This window comes from Pholcus phalangioides, unplaced genomic scaffold (assembly GCF_987345545.1).
Source record: "Pholcus phalangioides strain wild (caught in Gottingen) unplaced genomic scaffold, Ppha-v1.0 ptg000039l_1, whole genome shotgun sequence".
NCBI lineage: Eukaryota > Metazoa > Arthropoda > Arachnida > Araneae > Pholcidae > Pholcus > Pholcus phalangioides.
Window position 1 is genome coordinate 6698200 of NW_028301625.1, and position 20685 is coordinate 6718884.

A 20685-nucleotide genomic window follows, 5' to 3' on the forward strand; every position below is an offset into this window, starting at 1 on the left:
GCCCCCGGGCCAAGTGATTTTTCTGAGTCCCCACCTGGTTAATTCTAGAAAATTTCAACCAGATCTCATTTTTGTGGGGCCCCTCTTCTCTTGAGGCCCACGGGCCGTGCCCGGGTGAGCCCATGCGTTAAGACGACACTGTCACTTACTTCAAGTCTGGGGCTGTGGCTGCTCTTTCTAAATAGTGTATGATCCCAGGGGCTCTATGAGGTTGTTCTCAGCAGGGGCTTAAGTGCGGGAGATGAGGATTTAGTCCTCAGCAGTTTAATTGGGGTTTGGGCTGTGGGTGTTCTCAGCAGTGGCTAGCCATTAAAAAAAAGTCTCCTATCAAATGCGAGCCTGTGATGATAAATTGGTGATACTATATAGAATTGTTTGACACTGGTATCAGTGACATGGCATAGTGAGATTCATCCTTATGTGCCGATATCTGAATGTTAATTCAGGATCTGATTGCAATTCAATCTGTTGTTATTCAAGATATGATCACACTTACGGAATGGTGCATTTGTATTTATTATATGTGTGAAATCAAATTCTTTATTTGTGCTGTGTATTTCTTTCATTTCATTCACAATTTTGTCCACTGATGTATTCTATGCCTTTAACCTAGCAACTGTGTCATGACACAGCCCTAGATAATTCCTGTAATTTTCGTTGTTCCGATATTTATATTACGTTATACATTTATCCCGTTTTTTCAGCAATATTTATTTGAATTTGTGATATCTTATGTAGGAATACAGTGTTTTAATAATACAAATTATATTATGGTAATTATGGCAAAAATTATAAATATTCATCTCTCATATGTCAGGTTTAACATTTTTGTCCACAATTTTTTGGAATTTTAATCACGATTGGGGAACGTACCTACTTGTTTTTGATGACAATGGCACAATGTTCTTATTTTAGATTACTATTTAAGATCCCAGTTAACTGAATTATTCTCAATAATATATATGGTCAGCATATTATTTATTTTTTTCGTGAGAGAAATACATTTTCGTTTAGTGAGATTTGTAGCAACCCTTTATTTCCACACCATTCAGCAATTTTAGTAGTAATTAGCATGCTTGGGATACTATAAATATTATCTAAGTTGGGCTATAATATCTCTTCAAGATGAAAAGTTTAGTGAGATAAAAGAGGAAAGGTCTATATAGAAATATTGTGTCGTTATCTGTGAGCCCACCTTGACTGTTTTTTAGCAGAATAGGAAGATTGCAGTAGTGACTTTTGTAAATGGACTATGATGCCACCACATCCTGAACTACAAAAACAAACGATGAAATTTTTATTTTTCATTGTCCTAGACTCATTAAATCTTATTTTTAACCAATTCAGATTAGTTTTCTTCATTTTGAGGCCCATATTCTCCAACTCTATTTTATATTACCACACAAAAATGATTTTTTTAATGCTTTTTTAGTGAATTTTATGAATTTAAAAAAGAATTATGTGAACGCAAATATTATCTTTATTTCCACATAAAAATAGAATGTATATCTTTCACACAGAAGATAACTACTATATAAAAATATATCACAGCACACTCACAGTAATTTTTCTCAGTTCTGCATTGTTAAACCAAAAAATAAAAACAATCAGAAAACAAGTATAACTTGGTAGAACATTAGTTTTTAACCCTTAAACTGCCTCCATCATAGATATTGAGTGTAAGGGCTTGCTTATTATCTTTATGATGATTAACAATACAGGGATAAAACAGGAAAAAAAAATTCTCCTGCATATACAGAAAGGCATAATTCAGATTATTTCTGCAGCTAAAGGGTTAAAACTAAGTGAATAATTAATAGAACGCTGACTCTAATACAGGAACTTCTATACACAGTGAAACTTCCATAGAACAATATTATTCTTTAGTCCGGGCTATTTCACAGGATAATGTACATTAAACTTTTATTACATCTATAATGATAAGTAATAATTTTTTTGGACTCTTGAAAATTATAATAGTGTATAGAAATTTCACTATATACCAAACATAAAACACATATGCTCTACTGCTTATTCTGTACAATTATAGCTTATCTTACAGCCCAGAGTTTAACTGACACGGTGAAATAATAAAATGTTCTCAGTCATCCCTGTCTGCAACATAAAACAAATTTCTGAAATGAAAGGAAAAATTTACATTCAAGTCACTTTTTTGTTTAATCAAAATTCACAAATAGTAATTATTTTTTGTAAATAGTTCCTGAAAGTCATTTTGAAATTCATATATTTCCTTCTTTCGTTATTTGTTTGTTTATACAATATTCTTGGCCATAGCTTATATCAGAGAATGTGTTTATCTTGGTGATAATACAAATATAAATATTGATACACACATTGCTTAAAAATTCACCAATTGTAGGAGAGTTGACAATAGTGATTGGGAGATTATTCCAATCAACTATGGTTTTATAGGAAAGACTAAATTTAAAACAGTTGGTAGAATAAATATGGGGGGTTTAATTTTTGAGGATGATTAAGTCTGTTAGAAAAATAAGGTTTATTTGTTAACTGGAAACACTTTAAAAATCAATAGCAAACCAACCAATTGACATAAAAATGTGCAGTTTGTTTGCACTGAAATTGCATAATTAATGTTTATGACAATTTCCATTGCATGAAACTACCATATATACTCTTTCACCCATTTAGATGTAGCCTGAGCTAAACAGGACGCTCATATTGAAATATGATAGTTTTATGTAACACAAATTGTCATGAACATTAATTATGCACTGTTTGTGTTTCATTTTATGTGTTAAGTCAAGTTTTTTGTTTTACAGTGACACCTGTGAGTGAAATTCGAACTTTTTATTAAATTTATCAAAATAAACTGTAGGCCATGTGATTTTTAGTGCACACCACCACCAATTTTTCCATTTGTAATTGATTTTTAAAATTTGTCCAGGACTTCTTGTTTACCCTGTTCAACAGAAAAGAATGTTCAGGTTTAGAATGACTGGAAAATATTTGATATTTAAGAAATATTGGCATTTGATCTTACTCAAAAAAAAATTAAGTATTTAAGTAAGTATATGTAAAAAAATTTAAGCAAAGGGGAATCTTAACGCAATAATATATAAAATCAGAAATATCTCTAGTGTGAAGTGAAAAAAATTATGTGGTGGGATAATATGAATTGTAATTCTTACGAGTAATGCCATCAAGCAGCTTTCTATCACAGGTTCTGTGCTGCAGCCTGAATCTCAAAATATTGATTTTGCTTTCCAATTTTTCTTCAATTTTTGAATTCAAATATCTGGAACTTTTTTTTTTGTCTCAGGAGAGACAAGGCAACAACTTTCTGATTAGAAGTTAAAGGACTGGGGATCGTAAAAAAAATTTACATTTTCTATTTTGTTACAAAAAATTCTCGGTCACTGGTCCCCTATATATTCATTAAAATAATCTCATATTTTCATTGTTGATCAGAATCAGCTCAAAGCTACATATCTATTTAATGTATTAGCTACTCAAAGCATCTAAGTTTCTCGGGACACAACCATGATGTGAAAAAATGAAACAAATCAAGCTTATCAATGTTGTTGTTATGTTTCCCTCCATCTATTATGTGTATAAAATGATTGACAAAAACGATGAATGAATGTGTAACAAAAATGATGAATAATGCAGTAAATGAAGAAACACATGTTCTGCAGACATTCAATTACATAAATGTATTTTAATTTTATTTTCTTTCAGGCAACTATTGTATTTCGTATGAAATCTGTCATTTTGCAAGTATTTGTTACTAATAAAAATTCAGACTTACTAAAAAATTTATTTGCTAAAAGTTTGTTTGAATGATAAAAAAAATTATGTTTCAATGATAAAAGTTCCATGGAAAAAAGTTTTATAGTTGATTACTTATAATGCTAAAAAGTAATCCATCTCTGATGACTACTCAATGTCTTTGGCTTACAAATCCTGGCCTTTTCTGAGACTGATTTGCCAGTTATCACTGCTGTTTTTAACTTCTTCTAGGCATGACATTGGCGGCTCATCACAAAAAATTCTGGGAGGGGGGGGGGCAATATTATTTTGCATTTCATTATGGTACAGTTCCCAATATTTCCAGTTTGATAAAATTGGAAAAATTGGGCTTTATAATTTGCATTTAGTTTATATTTCAATACAAAAATTTAAATATAAATCACATTTGTTCATGATTGAATTTCTTTCCAACAGTGAAACATGTTTATTTTCTCTGCACAGGCAATTTTTGATAGACATTTAGGAATTATTTATATTTGTAATAATATGTTGATAATTGATGTAATATCTAATGAGCATAATGACTGATTTAAGTTATCTTGATATACTTTTTCTTTTTTACATATACTGAAGCACGTACAGTAATTCCCACACAACTTGGATATTCTCAATTTACGTCGACCTGTATTTACATCATCATCTCTTCCTATAAATTTTTTTTTCTAATTAGAAACACACTTTGAGCAAGTCTCGAAGGATTTTGACATCACGTTTTTAAAATTAAAATGTTTCCACTCAAGAATAACATAGAAAATTTGAATACATACAAAGAATATTTTACTCCCTGCTCCTCAAGAGGGAGAGACATAACCAGTGAAAAAATTTAACTTGACTTATGTCTTAGAGCACATTGCTGACAAGTAAACCTAGGTATCACTATATTTGAATCTAGACAACCACTTCACACATAAAATCAAGCATGCAATCATGAGACAAAAATTTAGCAACATAAAAATAGTTTCACTTGCTCTTCACTTACTTCATAAAATTTTGTTGCTCTACAGATGAATTAATTTTACAGAATTTCATCATGATCATAATGACTTCAGCATTTCTAATTCTTCATAGTACTCCTGTTCAGATATTTTATCAAAAGTTGAGTTCATTACATGTATTTCAATTTCCCCATTAGTTTTAGCAAAAGCCTGAATAAAATTAACAAAAGCATGACATTCAGAATTATTTAGTACTACACTACCTAGTTAAATAAAGCAAAATATAGAATGTAGTATATATAATTGAAATATAAATTTTTGAAATCCTATTTGTGAATCAAAATTAAATAAATAACATATACAATGATATATGTTATTTTATTTAATAAAATAACATATATCATTGATATATATTGATATAACATATATCATTGATATATATTGATATAACATATATCATTGATATATATTGATATAACATATATCATTGATATATAATGATATAACATATATCATTAATTAACATATAATAAAATAATCAGCTAACAAAGCTAATTCCTCCTGGAATCACATTCGTTAGCTGAAACATGATTTACCATAGGATTCTATGGAAAATTATTTAGTTTGTTCCAGATACTGCTCAAAATTTAAAAATAAATTGTTTTTTAAACACCAAGGAGCAGTATAAAAAAAGGCTAAAAGAATCAGCTTTAAAATTGGATAGATGAGAATTAACAGGAAGATAGGGTATTGAAAAGATCTTTTTATTTCACACTATGTATATAACCTAATCGAGTTTGTGGGTGTCCCCATCCATTTGCGATTTGGTCAGCTCATTTCTGTCCGATACACGTAGTTGGAAAAGATATGGGTTCCTCGGACACCTAGACTATTCAGTTTGATGCTAAGAGTTTTGCACCAAAAGAATGCAGCTCTGAATGCATTTTCTATTAGCTGAATCTTTCATTTTACATGAAACAGTTCAAAAACTTTCAGAAAGAGACGTGAAGGTACATCTAGAAAATGATTACAAGGTGGACATGAGGTAATTAGGCTTGAGTGACAGTAATTCTGATGATGATTGGCATGAAAATTCAGCTCACGATGCAGCTGTTTAATGTTAGCATGTGCATCCACATCAATAAAAATCTTAGTCAGCCGAATCTGTATTCATTAGGAGAGGAAGAAAAATCATGAAAAAAGTCTGTTAGCTGAAAAATTCTTAAACTACTGCATTTATTGGCCGAGGTATCAGCCGCTGTGGTAGCCGAGTGGTCATAGTGACGAACTCGCATCGCGGGGACCCGGGTTCGAGCCCCGCCATCGCCACAGTGGTGGTCGGCTGAAGTTGGTTTTCTGTGGTTCCCAACTTCAAGGAGCAAATGCGAGCCGATCTCCCCGTTGAAAAGTCTCGCCACAGAGAGCAACAGGCCTACAAAAAGTAAAAATATTCATTCACTACATGTCACTCACTTCACTTCTGAGATATAGATGGCAGCACTGAAAAATCATACACAACATTAGATACACACTCAGGCTGTTAGATACACACACTTACAATTCCGGCACAACTCACTAGGTAGTAAATTGCCTATGGCAATAGACCTGAGTTGTGCTCGGTTTGAAAAGAAAAAAAAAAGCCGAGGTATCACTCAATGTACTGAAAAATATGGATTAAAGATGAGACTCAAAAAGAAATACAAAGAGAAAAGACATTATTTGAAGAAAAATTCAATAATCAGCTGTCATGAACACTTAAACTAGGAGGAGTGCTGCAGGTGGGTCTGGTTCTGGCTGCATGATTGAGTCCAGGCTGCAATTTAATAATACAACAGTTTAACGATTATCAAAGAGCGTAGTGGAAAGGAATTTCATGGTTACCATCTGAGAAATTTTTTAAATTTTTTAGTCATAATTATTTGAATTTGAATGTTCAAAATTTGGGACTTTATAAAACTCACAGTTAATGTCAAATGAGCTATAGGCCTTATTTCACTATATATTTCCTTTATTTTAAATTCTTTCATTTTCATTAAGTTTATAGCACTTCCTTCCTAAATAATATAGTAAATAGTAATTCCTTTCTTTGTGTATTCTTCGTTCTCGTGAGTTTTACTTGCATGATTTTTATTTTTGGATCATATTCTGCTGTGTTACTCTCTAGTTTGATTTTGTCACCAGATTTTTTGCACATTATTGGATTTGCGAGATAAGTGGTTTTTTTAATTGCTCTCAATTTTTTTTTTAATGAAATATTCTTAATAGCATCTTTACTGAGAATGCCAAAAACAAGAAAAATCTTTCCCTAGTTCATGGGCACCTGAACTAACATTCCCCCCACTATTGATACATTCTCACATGCATTGTTCTTGAGGGGTTTGCTGGACACCTGTACATCAGTGGATACATGCTCTTCATTCTAGCTCATGCATTATAGCTAAATAAAAAGGAATTACTCCAAATTACTCAAATCCTTGTTTTTAAGCAACCATCTTGCCATTAACTGATCTACATCTCTGGAATTCAGAAAAATCATGATGAAAACGAGAGCTCACTCGGTACTTCACACTAACTGGCAATGTCAATCTATACCACTCCTTTAATTAATTCTCAACTTAAATCAGTAATTAATAAACTTAGAAGATAAGCTAAAAAATATAGTGTGTTCAGTTTATATAATCATGTGAAAAATAATCCTTGTGCATAGCAAAGTTCACTACAGCAGTGTCAGACGGTGGTGGTCAGACTCCCTATGCATATTCTCCAAGGGCATACGCAGGATCAGTCTTTGTAGGGGGCACAAAAGGCTTAGGGGGTAAGTCGCAATCAATCTCTTAAAAAGAAATTTTGAGTTCTTAGCATTCAACTAGTATTGAAATTAACAGAAATTGGTTATAATAACAAGAAAGGTCTCAATATTTTAATTTCTTCTAAATATTTTTTTCATCGCCTAGGGCATAGTTTCCCAAACTTTTTTGTCCCATCGCCCCCTTCAGAAATGTTTTTCTCCCACTGCCTCCAACGCAATCTAACCCATAGGATCCTATGTTAAACCTGTAGCTTCTACCGCCACCGGATCATTCCATCGCCCCCCAAGGGGGTATTAACACCAATGTTGGGAATCACTGGTCTAGGGGGAATAGGTGCTCATGACTCCCTACCTTGCATATGTCTCTGATTCTAATATGGGTTAAGAGGCAGAGCTCACGAAATTTTGCGGACGGGGGGGGGGGGGGTCAGAATTTTGCTGACTTTCTGTTGGGGGGAAGGGGGTAAAAAATGAAAAAAACTGCTGAGGTAATACTTGAATGGCCCCTAAAAGCTCACCATTAAATCTGAATATTCTGATGAAATTGGTGTCACATTAAAGAATTTTTTTTCTGCTCTTTAATATGAGCTAAGTTTGCACGTAGGTCTTGCAGAAACTTTAAAAAAACTTTGAAAAAACTCAAAGTTGGAAACTTTACAACTTTGAGTTTTTTTAGTCATGACACATTTTTCTTCCATAATCAAATATCCCCCCCCCCCACAACTCAAAAATAGTTCAAGATAAGACAGGGTTGGTAGGGTGTTTCATGTTCCACTTGGGCTCGTCTATCACGCCCTCTTGCTTGCAGAATAGGTCACGTTTACTGACTGCTTCGCTCAGGTCTGTGAGTTTGATCCCAAGTATTGGCGGAGAAAAAGTTTTCCCCATCAAACTTGAGGCAACCACTGATAGATGAAGCCTTCTCAATATACATACACCATAAGTCCCCTCCCTCTCCTCACTTCACAAAGAATTTCACTTTTATCCAAAAAACATGCAATGAATATGGGAATTTTTATAAAAAACATTTATATCTTTGTGAATATGCATGCTGTTCTCACAAAAATGCATCAAGTATTGCACAGGGACTAGTAAAATATTTTGTGAATATTACAAGTCTATAGAATTGTTCAAAAACATTTTTTTCTTAATTTTTTGATGGTCCCCCCAAATACACTTGACAAAATTTTCGCTGGAAATTGTGAGTACTAACAGCGGGTTTTTACGCGACCATAATTTCAGAATGATTTGTCTAATGTTTTTTTAGCAATTCAAGAAAATGTCTAAACTTCAAAATTGACACAGACTTTTGGTTAGATAGTGTAACTAATACTATTAACAATAGAATTACATGAATACCATGTGAGAAGGAACATAATATCTTGATTTGCTCTTTTGTGTTTGTATACTGTAAACATCAAACCATACCACCCTGTAAGCATAAGATATAGTTTAAAAATAATTAAAAATATAATTTAACTGTTTTATAATCAAAATTCTTAACTTATAAAAATAGCTATAAAAATTATAAAGCATATGAATCTTAAAAAATGTTATTCTTTGTATATTCTTTGATTCTTTCATCTTAATCTTTGAATTAAAGAATATTAATTCAATATGCAAATTTAGGGATTTAAATAATTGAAATGTCTTCACAAAGAACAAAATATTCATACTTGACTCAACCACAATTTTGTTATATAATACATACTCTATCAGCTCTTCCAAATGGTAAGGATTTTCAAGGTAAAGAAAACTATAGTGATTTCTGGTAAATAAGCGACACAGAAAAAAGAAGCAGAGTAAAACAAAATTTTCATACAGACACAACAGATATTTACAGGCTGCAACCTCATGTAAACTGCATATAATTTTTATTCAAGAATTTAAAAAAACACTAACACTTAAATAAAATGAAATGTTGCTAACATCAGGAGAATTCTGATTTTGACTTTCTATGCTCACATGTACACTATCAGTTTAAAACTTGGCATATAACTTTTTCCATTGATACACAGATTGAAAGCCTGACAATATAGAGATTTAGATGTTTACAGTATGGAGATAAAAAAAAATAAAAAGTGATACAACATACAACACAAATTGCTGGAGGATATGAGCTTTCATTTATGATCACATGGGGTTTGAAGGTCTTCAACCATTAACAAACAATCCTATTCTTACACATTTCATTTTGTTATTTTTGAAAGAAGTTACTGACAATTTGCATTTGTAAGAGCTTCAACATTCATATATTTTTTCACACTGGCTCATACCAAGTATGCTCGTCTCATTTTCTTTCTTACTCTTGTATAATGATAATTATTATTAATCTTTGAATTAAATGCCATGTCTTAAAAATATGTCAATTTAATCTTGAAGTCAGATGTGTCACCCCCAATAGCATATACCATTCATCAAAGTAATCCCCAAGGCTTCTTTTGCCCCCATGTCCATCTATGTGTGAGTGTATATATGCTCCCTATGAGCTTTGGCCAACATTTGTCAAATAAAACTCAATGTAACTAATACTAAGCTCCAAGTAGTAAGTAATACTACTCTCCAAGCAGGAAAATTGACATCCTTCCTCTTAAAACAGCAATACCCCAAAGTTATGCAATACGTGGGACAGTCAATAACCACTTGAGTCAGGATACAATTTTCTCTTAAAGGGTTCAAAAAGTCTGTATATTTTTTTAAATCTGTACAAATGTTTGAATGCTGAACAACACCTTGGTCCATCAAAATAAATAAGCTGCTTTTGTTTGGAGGCAGAACAAAAATTGTAGGGGAACAATAAAAAGACTTACACCTGGCCAAATTTTCCTAAATATTTTTTTACTACTAACATTCTAAATAAATTAAATACTCTGCTCCTTATGTTAACCTTCTATATTAGTAGTCACTTCTGTGTGTGTGAACCACTAATCTATTCCAGCATCTCTTTAGAAAAACATCTATGAATTTCAGAAACATTGCCTTAGGGGTAAATATTAAAATAGTTGTTAAAACGCCCTGACTAATAACTCATTCATGCTCAAAAAATGAACAATGAAAAATTTTTGGGGAAAGTCAGCAAAAAAAGAATATGCATTCTTCAACTTAAAAGTCGAACCCTGCAGATTTGAATTAGCCACCACAGTAAAAAAAATTAACTTTTAATGCAAAAATTAATATTATTAATGTTTTTCTGTAACAGTAACAAAGACACCAAAATTATTATATACTTTGGTTCTGAAAAACTGTAGCTATATTGAGATTTCAATGTATCTTTGTTCAAATCCCAGATATGAAAACTGGAATAACCCAAAACATAAAACACTGACGGATGAGTACAAGACCATTTCAGGCATATCACTGGTTCACCTTTTGCAGCTTCAAATATTGTCTTCAGAGGAGAAGCTGAATAAAAACAGAAATTTTGATAATAAATTATAAGATTAATAAATGGTAATTTATCATCAAATTTTTAGTTTATTGCAATGATGAATCTGATTTTTTTAACATCTTTACTGATGGATTTTTTGGCAACAAATTTGGATGATGTACAGTTTATGTCCAAGAAATGAATCTTTAACACTAGTATCTTTGTTAACATGCAGGAAAGAGGAGAAAAGAGATGAGTGGTGTTTATTGTTCATTTGCAAAGTTTAAAAAAAATTGAAAAATAAAAAACCATATTACAACACTAATAATTTTCTTTTATTAGAATAAATTTTATCTTTCATGGAAATTAGTTTTAAACACCACTTCTGGTTTGTTTTTTCTAAATCTATCTTTTCACATAGCTGTCCAATCATTCAGAAAGATGAAGCTGTCAAACTTACACTGACAAAGTTATCTCTCTTTGATAAATACAAAAATAACTTTTGCTCTTAGCACTTGACTTTTCACAAATATGTAATATGATTGAATCAGTTGACTTTGTTAATTTGATTAGATGATAATTAATGTGAAAAAAAACATACATCTTTGAAACTCAAACAGCATAACATTGCCATTTCGTCCACCAACCTACAAAAGTTAAAAGATAAGAAATATGTATCTTTGGATATACAAATGTGTGATAAATATGTTCAAAAAGTAAAACCCTTCTCAACCAAAATAAGTTACCATGATATAAATATTGTTACACAGTTGACATATGTTATACACAGTCTTTGAAATCATTTTGAGTTCTATACATTTGCAGAAATTTTTTCCATTATCTAAAATCCTAGTTTTCTTATCCTCCTATGCCATAACAACATTAAAGATGAAGGTAGACTTGATGCTGTATCAATGTAAATCTTTTAACACAATGACTCTTTTAATGTCTTTTAAACCATTTTTGGCTTCTAATACTACCATTGCAACTTAACTCTAATGCAATCATTGCAATGTTAACTTTTTAATTACTATCTTGATTTCAACTGTGTTATTGTTTTAAAAAAACATAATAATTGTGATATACTTCGCATACCATCTATTTAGGATTTACTTAATGGATTAAAATTTATTCACACTGATTGTGACAATTTTTCTCCAATTCTTTTCACACATTTTGAGCTAGCTATACGTACACACAAAATACAGCAGTATCCCAAAGTTATGCCATAGGTGGGACCTACTTACCAGATCATGGCCCGCCATTCTGTTTCAAGGAAGAGATATAAGAGGGGGAACCAGTGATAGAACTGCTTAAGTTGGGGTCCAATGTCTTATGCAAATACTTATAAATATTATGTGGTTGAGGCAAAAATTTGGGGGAAAACCTGTCATTTGTAAAAATTACAATCACAGTTGCAGTTACTGTTGAGATACGATGGGGTGAGTGGACCGGATATATCGATTATAAGTGAAAGACACTCTTCATACAAGGAAATGCACATCCTTCAACATCACAGTTTTATTTACAGGAGCCATCCTATCAAACATGTTGTCAGGCAGTCAACTACGAAAATACTCATGCTTTTGGAATAACCAGCCATTATAAAACCTTCACTTTAAAATCGTAACACTCCTCTTTGCCAAAACATGATGAAAAAAAAAAAAAAAAATATATATATATATATAATATTGATGCGTTTCATACAAAACAAAAAAGTTTGATAACCGTTAAAAGGACAATGATATTATAGGAGTTGGACACCTATATGCTTCCTCAAGTTAAATAGCACTTTCTTTGAAATATTTTTAGTTAAAATATCATCAACATTGCCCTTTGAAACTGCATGCTCAAAAAATATGAATATCTTTTCATTCTATATTCATGTACCTTGTATCAATATGCTTATACTGTACTCTGTTGTTGTTTGGTTTTTGCAATACACGTGGCTGCTTGGTTATCAACACTAACTGATCTACATTGATTAGCTTGTAATGTTTCATGCTCGGGTACAAAGGAGTTGATGCTCCTTTAACATGGGTTGCTTCAAAAGTGTCTGAAATTTCTTTGGTGTAGGCCATTTGATCAAGTTTTATTGAACCATCTTCTTGTCTCTGAACCCTCATGGGCAAAATCGCATTTACTTCACCAAGATCCTTAGCTTCAAATCTTTCCTTGACCATAGTTTAAAAGGGGTTATGGTATTGGAGGTTCCTACAATAAGCATGTCATCAACGTAGATGCCAGTGTACAATGATTTGTCTTGATGATAGTAAATACAATGTCCAATTTTACAGCAAAGGCTTATCCTTAAAGATTTTACTTTTACAACTGGAGAGAAAAGGTCTCTGTAAAGTCTCTGCCTAAAACTTATGAGTATTTGTTTGTGACCAGACGAGCCTTGAACTTTGTCACTTCTCTTTCTGCATTCAACTTCCTTTTAAACACCCACTTGCATCCTATAGGTTCGATATTAGCTGATTTAGGGACCAGTTCCCATGTTTGGTTGTGGTATAAACTGTTCAGCTCTTCCTTCATAGCTGCTTTCCACATTTCTGCATCAGATGATTTCATCACTTCTTCGACGGTGGTGGGATTTTTAATCCAAATATCAGCATTAGACTGCTCTACATTGACAGCTTTGTATGATACTGGATTCCCATAAAAACTTGCAGGTCTTCTTAGTCTCTTGCTTCATCTAACATCAGAAGGTTGATTTGCAGTGATTGTAGATTGCTTTGAATTTCCAACCATTTGCTCTGTATGCTTCAAGTCGTGTAACACATCCCTTAGAGAGGTTTCAGGTGTCACTTGTACTTCTTGGTCATTTAGATTGTCAATTAAAAAGAAGTGAATTAATAGTCAATCTCTTTGGCTCCTCCAGAATGGAAAAGCAGTCTCATCAAACCTCACATTCCTACTGACAAAAAATGTCTTTGTCTGCATTCCACAACTTGTATCCCTTGACCCCTTCAGAAGTATCCAATGAAAATGCATTCTCTTGTGAGCACTTTCCGAACTTCCCTTCACTTGAATTTTATCAATTTGAGCACACATTTGCTTTGCAACCAAAAATTTTAAGAGGACTAGTTTTGACAGACCTTTTGGTCCAAAGGTCTTCGGGTATACTTCCCCGGATAGCTTAAGATAGACATTTATTCTGCAAATAACAGGCGGTAGTGACGACATCTGTCCACAAGTTGTTTGGGATTTTTGAGTGTAGAAGAAGGCATCTAGTCATGTCAAACAAGATTTGATTCATTTTCTCAGCTACCCCATTTTGCTCTGGAGTTCTATGGAGCGTGAGCCAGGGCCGCCACTAGGGGAGAGCAGGCGGGTCTGGTGCCCGGGTGCTGAACAAGAAGGGGGCGCCAAATTCACCCATTAACTGCTTCTTCTACATTACAAGGGGCGGGTCACTCTTGGAGCATAATAGTCCACACTACTTCCAAAAGGTGTTTTTTTATTTAATAAATAAAGCATTTATTCCATTCTCTTCCTGATTGTCTCAAACCATACAAACTTTTTTTTAAATGGTAAATGAGATGTTCTTTTCCATGCTCTTGGAATCCTTCAGGTTGTGACATGTAAACATCTTCTTTCAGATTGCCATTTAGATAAGCTGCTGTTGTCCATCTGGCAAATTTCCGCCAAAATGCCGGCTTGCCCCAGGTGACAAAATATCTAGTTGCGGACCTGCAGTGAGCTGCCTTGATAATCCATTGTGGACTTGACTGTGAAAAACTCTCGCTTCCTTAAATTTAAATCTACGGCCCTCTTGCCAACAGTGGGCTGCAATGGTTGATTTTTCATATCCCTGATTCTTAACACAGTGAGCATGTTCATTTAATCAAGTTTTTATGTCTCCTTATTTCCTGGTATTTGCTCATTCGTTGGTGATGTTTTGAGTATTATTAGGCAAAGTACGTCAAATGCAGTGGCAAGAATGAAGTGAAGCACCTGTGTGTACATCATTTGCAACAATCTTATTGGCTGCTTGCTAACTGGAGCTATCCGATTGGTATATTCGAATTTTCTTTAAATTCCTGCTCGTAATAAATTTAAGCCATGGTATTGCAATCAGTAGTGTTGATTATATTATCATTTACCAATTTATTTTTGAAGACCCTTTCTTTTCTTTCAAGTCGAGCACACAACTCAGGTCTATCGCCATGAGCAATTTACTACCTAGTGAGTTGTGCCGGAAGTGTAAGTATGTGTACCTAACAGTCTGAGTGCGTATCTAGAGTTGTGCATGATTTTTCAGTGCTGCCATCTATATCTCAGAAGGGAAGTGAGTGAAGTGTAATGCCTGAATATTTGTACTGTTTGTAGGTCTGTTGCTCTCTGCGACGAGACTTTTTAATGGGAAAATCGGCTCGCATTTCTGCCTTGAAGTTGGGAACCACAGAAAACCAACTTCAGCCGACCAACACTGTGGCAATGATGGGGCTTGAACCTGGGTCCCCACAATGCGAGTCTGTCACAATGACCACTTTACCACCACAGCACCATTTTCGAATGTATGTACCTTCGTAGAAATCTGAATTCGCTGTGGACTTTACTTTGTGAAAAACTCTTGCTTCCTGAAATTTAAATCTATGGCTCTCTTGCCAGCAGTGAGCGGTGATGGCAAATTTTTCGCATTCTTGCTTTTATCACAGTGTGTGAGCATGTTCATTTAATCTATTTTTTATGGGTCTCCTTGTTTTAGTATTTCCTGGTATTTGCCTCATTCGTTGGTGATGCTTCGATGATTATCAGGCAAAGTAATATACTCTTCCATATATGTATACAGGGTGGGCAAAAAGTCTGTAGAAACTTTAGAAATTAATAAAAACTGGAAAAGTAACTGAAATAAAAAACGGTTGCAGGGTTAGCATCGCTAGGTCACTGGTATTTTTTTAAGGCAACTGGCTACGTGCGGGACATTTTTTTTGAAAACACAGTGATTTTCACAAAACAAGTGGGGTTTGAATAAAAGTACTGTATGAAAAAAATAAATGTTTCTTATAAAATAAAGAAATCCAGTGAAATATCTCTAAAACTTTTTGAGATATTCTAAATCAGTGGTTCTCAACCGGGGGCCATACGGCCCCCTTGTGGTACTGGGATACTTCAAGGGGGCCACGGAAGAAAATGGAGAAAGGGGCCATGACAGATGGTTTGGAGAGCTGAGAAGAAAAATTAAGGTGTGGAGAAATAAAGATTTTATATTAGTGACTAACACTTGCAGTGAGAGAGAGAATCCAACAAAACCACCCATAAAACTAGGGCCTTCTTTAGGGCATGGACCCACCCAGGCATCACCCCCTACATTTTGCAACAAGTTCCTTAGGATGGGGTTTTTTTCAAGTCCCCGGCTAAATTTTTCAGACCTCCCCCTTGTCTATATGAAATTTATTGTATGAAAAAAAAAAAAAAAAAGATGTAAACCATATTAGGCCCCGGGCTGTAGCTCTGTCAGTTCCACTCTTATGAGGGGTCATGTCCTTGTTTTGTGAAAATCACTGTGTTTTCAAAAAAAGTGTCCCCCACATAGTCAGTTGCCTTAAAAAAATACCAGTGACCTAGCGATGCTAACCCTGCAACCGTTTTTTATTTCAGTTACTTTTCCAGTTTTTATTAATTTCTAAAGTTTCTACAGACTTTTTGCCCACCCTGTATACATATAATGGAAGAGTATATTACTTTGCCTGATAATCATCGAAGCATCACCAACGAATGAGGCAAATACCAGGAAATACTAAAACAAGGAGACCCATAAAAAATAGATTAAATGAACATGCTCACACACTGTGATAAAAGCAAGAACTTTGGTGGAAATATGCAAATGAGATGGTTATAAAAACTTGCGCTCCTAATCCACCACCACTTCACCTATGTAAACTGTGCATGTGGACCCGCTGCACTCTGGCGTTGCTGGATTTGTGACTCTCCTGCAATGTGTTATCTCCTATGGTGGTGGTCATGTGAAACACATACTGCTGTAATAAACAATTTGGAGGCATTCTGTTCATTATTTGCGCATCTTTTCTTTGACCTGTGTACGTCCGCACCACCTATCGGCTGTTTTTGAGTTTTTTTTCCTGTCTTAAGAAACTTTCCGTGACCTAGCGATGCTAACCCTGCAAACTTTTTTATTTCGGTTAATTTCCGGTTTTTATGAATTTTTAAAGTTTCTACAGACTTTTGCCCACCCTGTGTGTATATATATATGTCATATGAATTAAATTCTCATTTCATCAGCTGTATGAAGCTGATATGAAATTAGGTATCTGAGACATACAGGGTGTTCTAAAATTGGCACGACAAACTCAGAGGGTTGTTAGTAGACACCCAAGAGGAACGAAAATTGCAATGAAACATGGTGTCGCAAACCACATTGAGAGGATGAAAATTGCGAGAAACACATGCAGGTTTTGATATCACACTGGAAGGAACAAAGTACAATAAAAACTACAAAAATATTTATTTGAATAATTGCAAGTTCCCCCCCAAAGATGCTATACCACAGAATAAACAATGGGGGGGGGGCATCTATTTCATCACATGTGGTGATTGCCCTTTTGGTTATATAGGGTAGACAAGAAGACCCATAAAAGCACAATCAAATGACACCCTCACTGTGTTAAGAATAAGGAATGTGAAAAATCGACCATCGCCGCTCACTGTTGGCAAGATTTAAATTTCAGGAAGTGAGTTTTTCACAAATTCAAGTTCACAGTTGATTTAGATTTCTACGAAGGCTCATATATTCGGGCCTTCAAAAATATACTAGTAAATGATAATAAATCTACACCACCGATTGCAACGTCAATGGCTTAAATTCATTTCGAGCAGGAATTCTAAGAAAATTCGAATAGACAAATCGGGTGGCACCATTCTGCAAACGTCTAGTCAGGATGCTGCATTAGTATCACAGCAGGCTCACAGTTTCATTCTGACCACGACGTTTGAAGTAAACAGACATACTTTTCCGCTGAGCAACTGAGCGTTAAGATTTGGTATTCAACCCAAGTGGGAAACTCGGTCAGCATGATTAGTGGTCAAATATTTTTCCTCTGAAGACGACACCCATTGGTGTCGAAATGCATTAGAACTTTTTGTTTTTTGTGTATTTGCCTTATTCGTTGGTGTGTGTCTTCTTAATATTCTTGGGCAAAGTTGATCAACTATTCCAATATACCTTGACCCTCCTTCAGATGTAGGTATAATAGGTCCTGTGACATCACTATGAATGAGCTGAAATGGCCTTCATGCACATTTGGTTCCTCTTTTAGGGAATTTTTCTCATCTTTCAAAGGACACAAGTATAGCAAATACTTCCATCTTCCATTGCTTCTGTACAACTATTGACAGTGTCATCTTCCCTCATCACTGCATTCAAATGAAAATAACCCAAGTGTTTGTAGATAAGTTCCTCATGCTTTGAGATATGCACTTATGAATACTCGCTTCATCAACCTTATAAAGTTTCCCACTTCTATATGCAGCAAGGATTACTCTGTTCTTTTTATTAGGGTCCTTAACGGTGACCTTGCCTCTTTGAAATGAAATAGTTATTCCCATCTCCTCGATTTTTCCCATTGGAAGGAGGTTACCCCGTCAAGTTCTGATATATACAGAACATCGACTAGATACAATATTTCTCGACCACAGGATTTAACAGGTTCCAAAATAACAACCACCTTTTCCACCCACTTCCATTTTCTTGGAGAATTATTAGTTTCTACTTCAGACTTTATAGTTGTCAAGCTGAGAAAGATATTTTTGTGAACACATGTTCTCCATTGCACCTGATTGGTATCTGTCTAGATACCAAATGCAACTAGGCTTCTCGTTACCAGCGTTGACAATCAGTGCTCAATTCACATTCTATGAAACCACCTCGGCCTGATGGGACGTGTTCTTCGAAGGGCAGTTTCTGGCTATATGTCTCTAAGCACCACAGAAAAACATCAAATTCTTCTCTCATTGTTTCTGAAGTATCTCCCTGATTGTACACAAGTTTTTTCTACATCATCAGTGTTAAGAGCTCTCTCGTCTACAGCTACGCAATTCGTTTGTGTATATTCATACAGTAACTTCTTCTCTTCCGCAATCTCGGACGTGATTTTACAATATTTGTGGACAGTTCGTTCTCATCACTGTTAGGGGAAAAGGTTTCTTCATGCCTTATGCAAATGACGGATTATGCTCACATCTCTTGACAACTGGTCAACTTCCATGAGGGGAAAGAATTTCCCAGTCTATAAAAGGATCCTATATCCCTGTGAAGGCAGGGATATAGGATCAAATTCAGATTTCAAGATCAGATGACGAATTGCAAATTTGAGTTTCAAAACCGGCGGGTGGATCGCAAATTCAAACTCCAGCTGCATCTAACATTACCCCTTATAGTGATGTTAATTGGATACATAAAGCTGTCCCTTGACCTGACAGATCATGTGTGACATTTATTACGGAATATCCAGAACGAATATAAGATTACGGTCACATCAGGATATCAAGAAATATTGTGAAAGAAACAAGATTAATTATGATAAGAATATTTTTGTTTCAGTGGTAAAAACAAATTTTCAGGGAAAGTAAGTTCACAAAATTCGAAGCTAATCACATTGATGTAAAAATTCCACAAAACTTTCACTTTTTAGCCATAAAATCTCCTGATTCATCTGAATGGCAGAAGGCAATGGATGCTGAAATAGATGTTATGAAGTGTGGACTTTGGTTCCTCAATCAGAGAATGCCAAAATCTTGGAAAATAGATGGGTTTACACAGTGAAAAGAAATGAAAAAGGGAACATTGAAAGCTATAAAGCTAGACTTGTAGCTAAAGGCTACAATTCAGGGTTGGTAAAAAAACCAAAAAAATGGATTTTTTGGTTTAACCCTGTTTTTTGTTTTAAATAGTATATTAACATTAAAAACAATAAAATTTCTGAAAAATCATTCAAACTTCTAATATATATTTAATTAAAATAAACTGTTTATTAATATAATTAACACACTATTCCCATATTAATTAATCAATAAATATTTCTTACATTTTAACAAAAACCAACTTTTGCAATTTAATCATTTTTTGCTTAATCAATGGATTACTTTGTGTGTGTTTGAAAATTCTTTTAATGTTATTATTAATCATATAATATAAAGATGTTTTTCCCAGTTACTTTCAGTATGCTTAATTAGGAAGCTATTTTACAAAAACTATAGTAAAAATTAGGTGAATATAACATATTTAATGAAGCATAAACAATGCAGATTAATTAGCAATGATTTACGATATACAGGGTGATTATAACCAAGGTTCTGTTTTCAAAACACTGTAAAAAAAAGAACGATTGTCAAAATGACTTAAAAATGGATATGAATATTCCTAAAAAAATGCAATTTTATTCGGTAAAGGGGAAAAAATACTCAAAAATATAAAATTAATGACATCATCCAGTTCATTAGGTTCGAGATAAGACAGGGTTGGTAGGGTGTTTCACGTTCACTTGGGCTTGTTTATTACCCCCTTTTGTTTGGCAGAACACGCTACGTTCATCTTGTATATATGGCATTGATTTGAACAGATTTCATACACAGATTCTATTAAAAAATAGATTGCAGCCATGGGGCAAAGAATAAAAAGAATCAATATCTTCCTACAAAGAAACTTTGAACAAAACTTTTGCGAAGAAAAAAAACATTGTGAATATCAGATGAATCTGTAAAAAATTTTATGAATCCATTAAAATTGAAATAACTTATTGTTCTATGTTTTAATATAA

General features: G+C 33.8%; 1 protein-coding gene across 3 annotated transcripts in view; it reads right to left on the reverse strand.

Annotated features, from left to right (window-relative positions):
* Positions 1-1459: 1459 nt before the first annotated feature.
* The window catches only part of LOC149065512 (cytoplasmic dynein 2 intermediate chain 1-like), a 98372-nt gene continuing 79146 nt past the window's right edge, over positions 1460-20685 (reverse strand). Inside the window, exons 21-25 of one of the 3 annotated variants that reach the window (XM_089253637.1) lie at positions 11505-11550; positions 10764-10938; positions 8896-8968; positions 4772-4937; positions 1460-2135 (exon numbers count right to left, since the gene is read on the reverse strand). In XM_089253637.1, the coding sequence (XP_089109763.1) occupies positions 4827-4937; positions 8896-8968; positions 10764-10938; positions 11505-11550 (405 nt within the window). In that variant the 3' untranslated portion in view covers positions 1460-2135; positions 4772-4826. The remainder of the gene's footprint in view (positions 2136-4771; positions 4938-8895; positions 8969-10763; positions 10939-11504; positions 11551-20685) is intronic. The other 2 variants (XM_089253639.1, XM_089253638.1) reach the window with 2 other exon arrangements.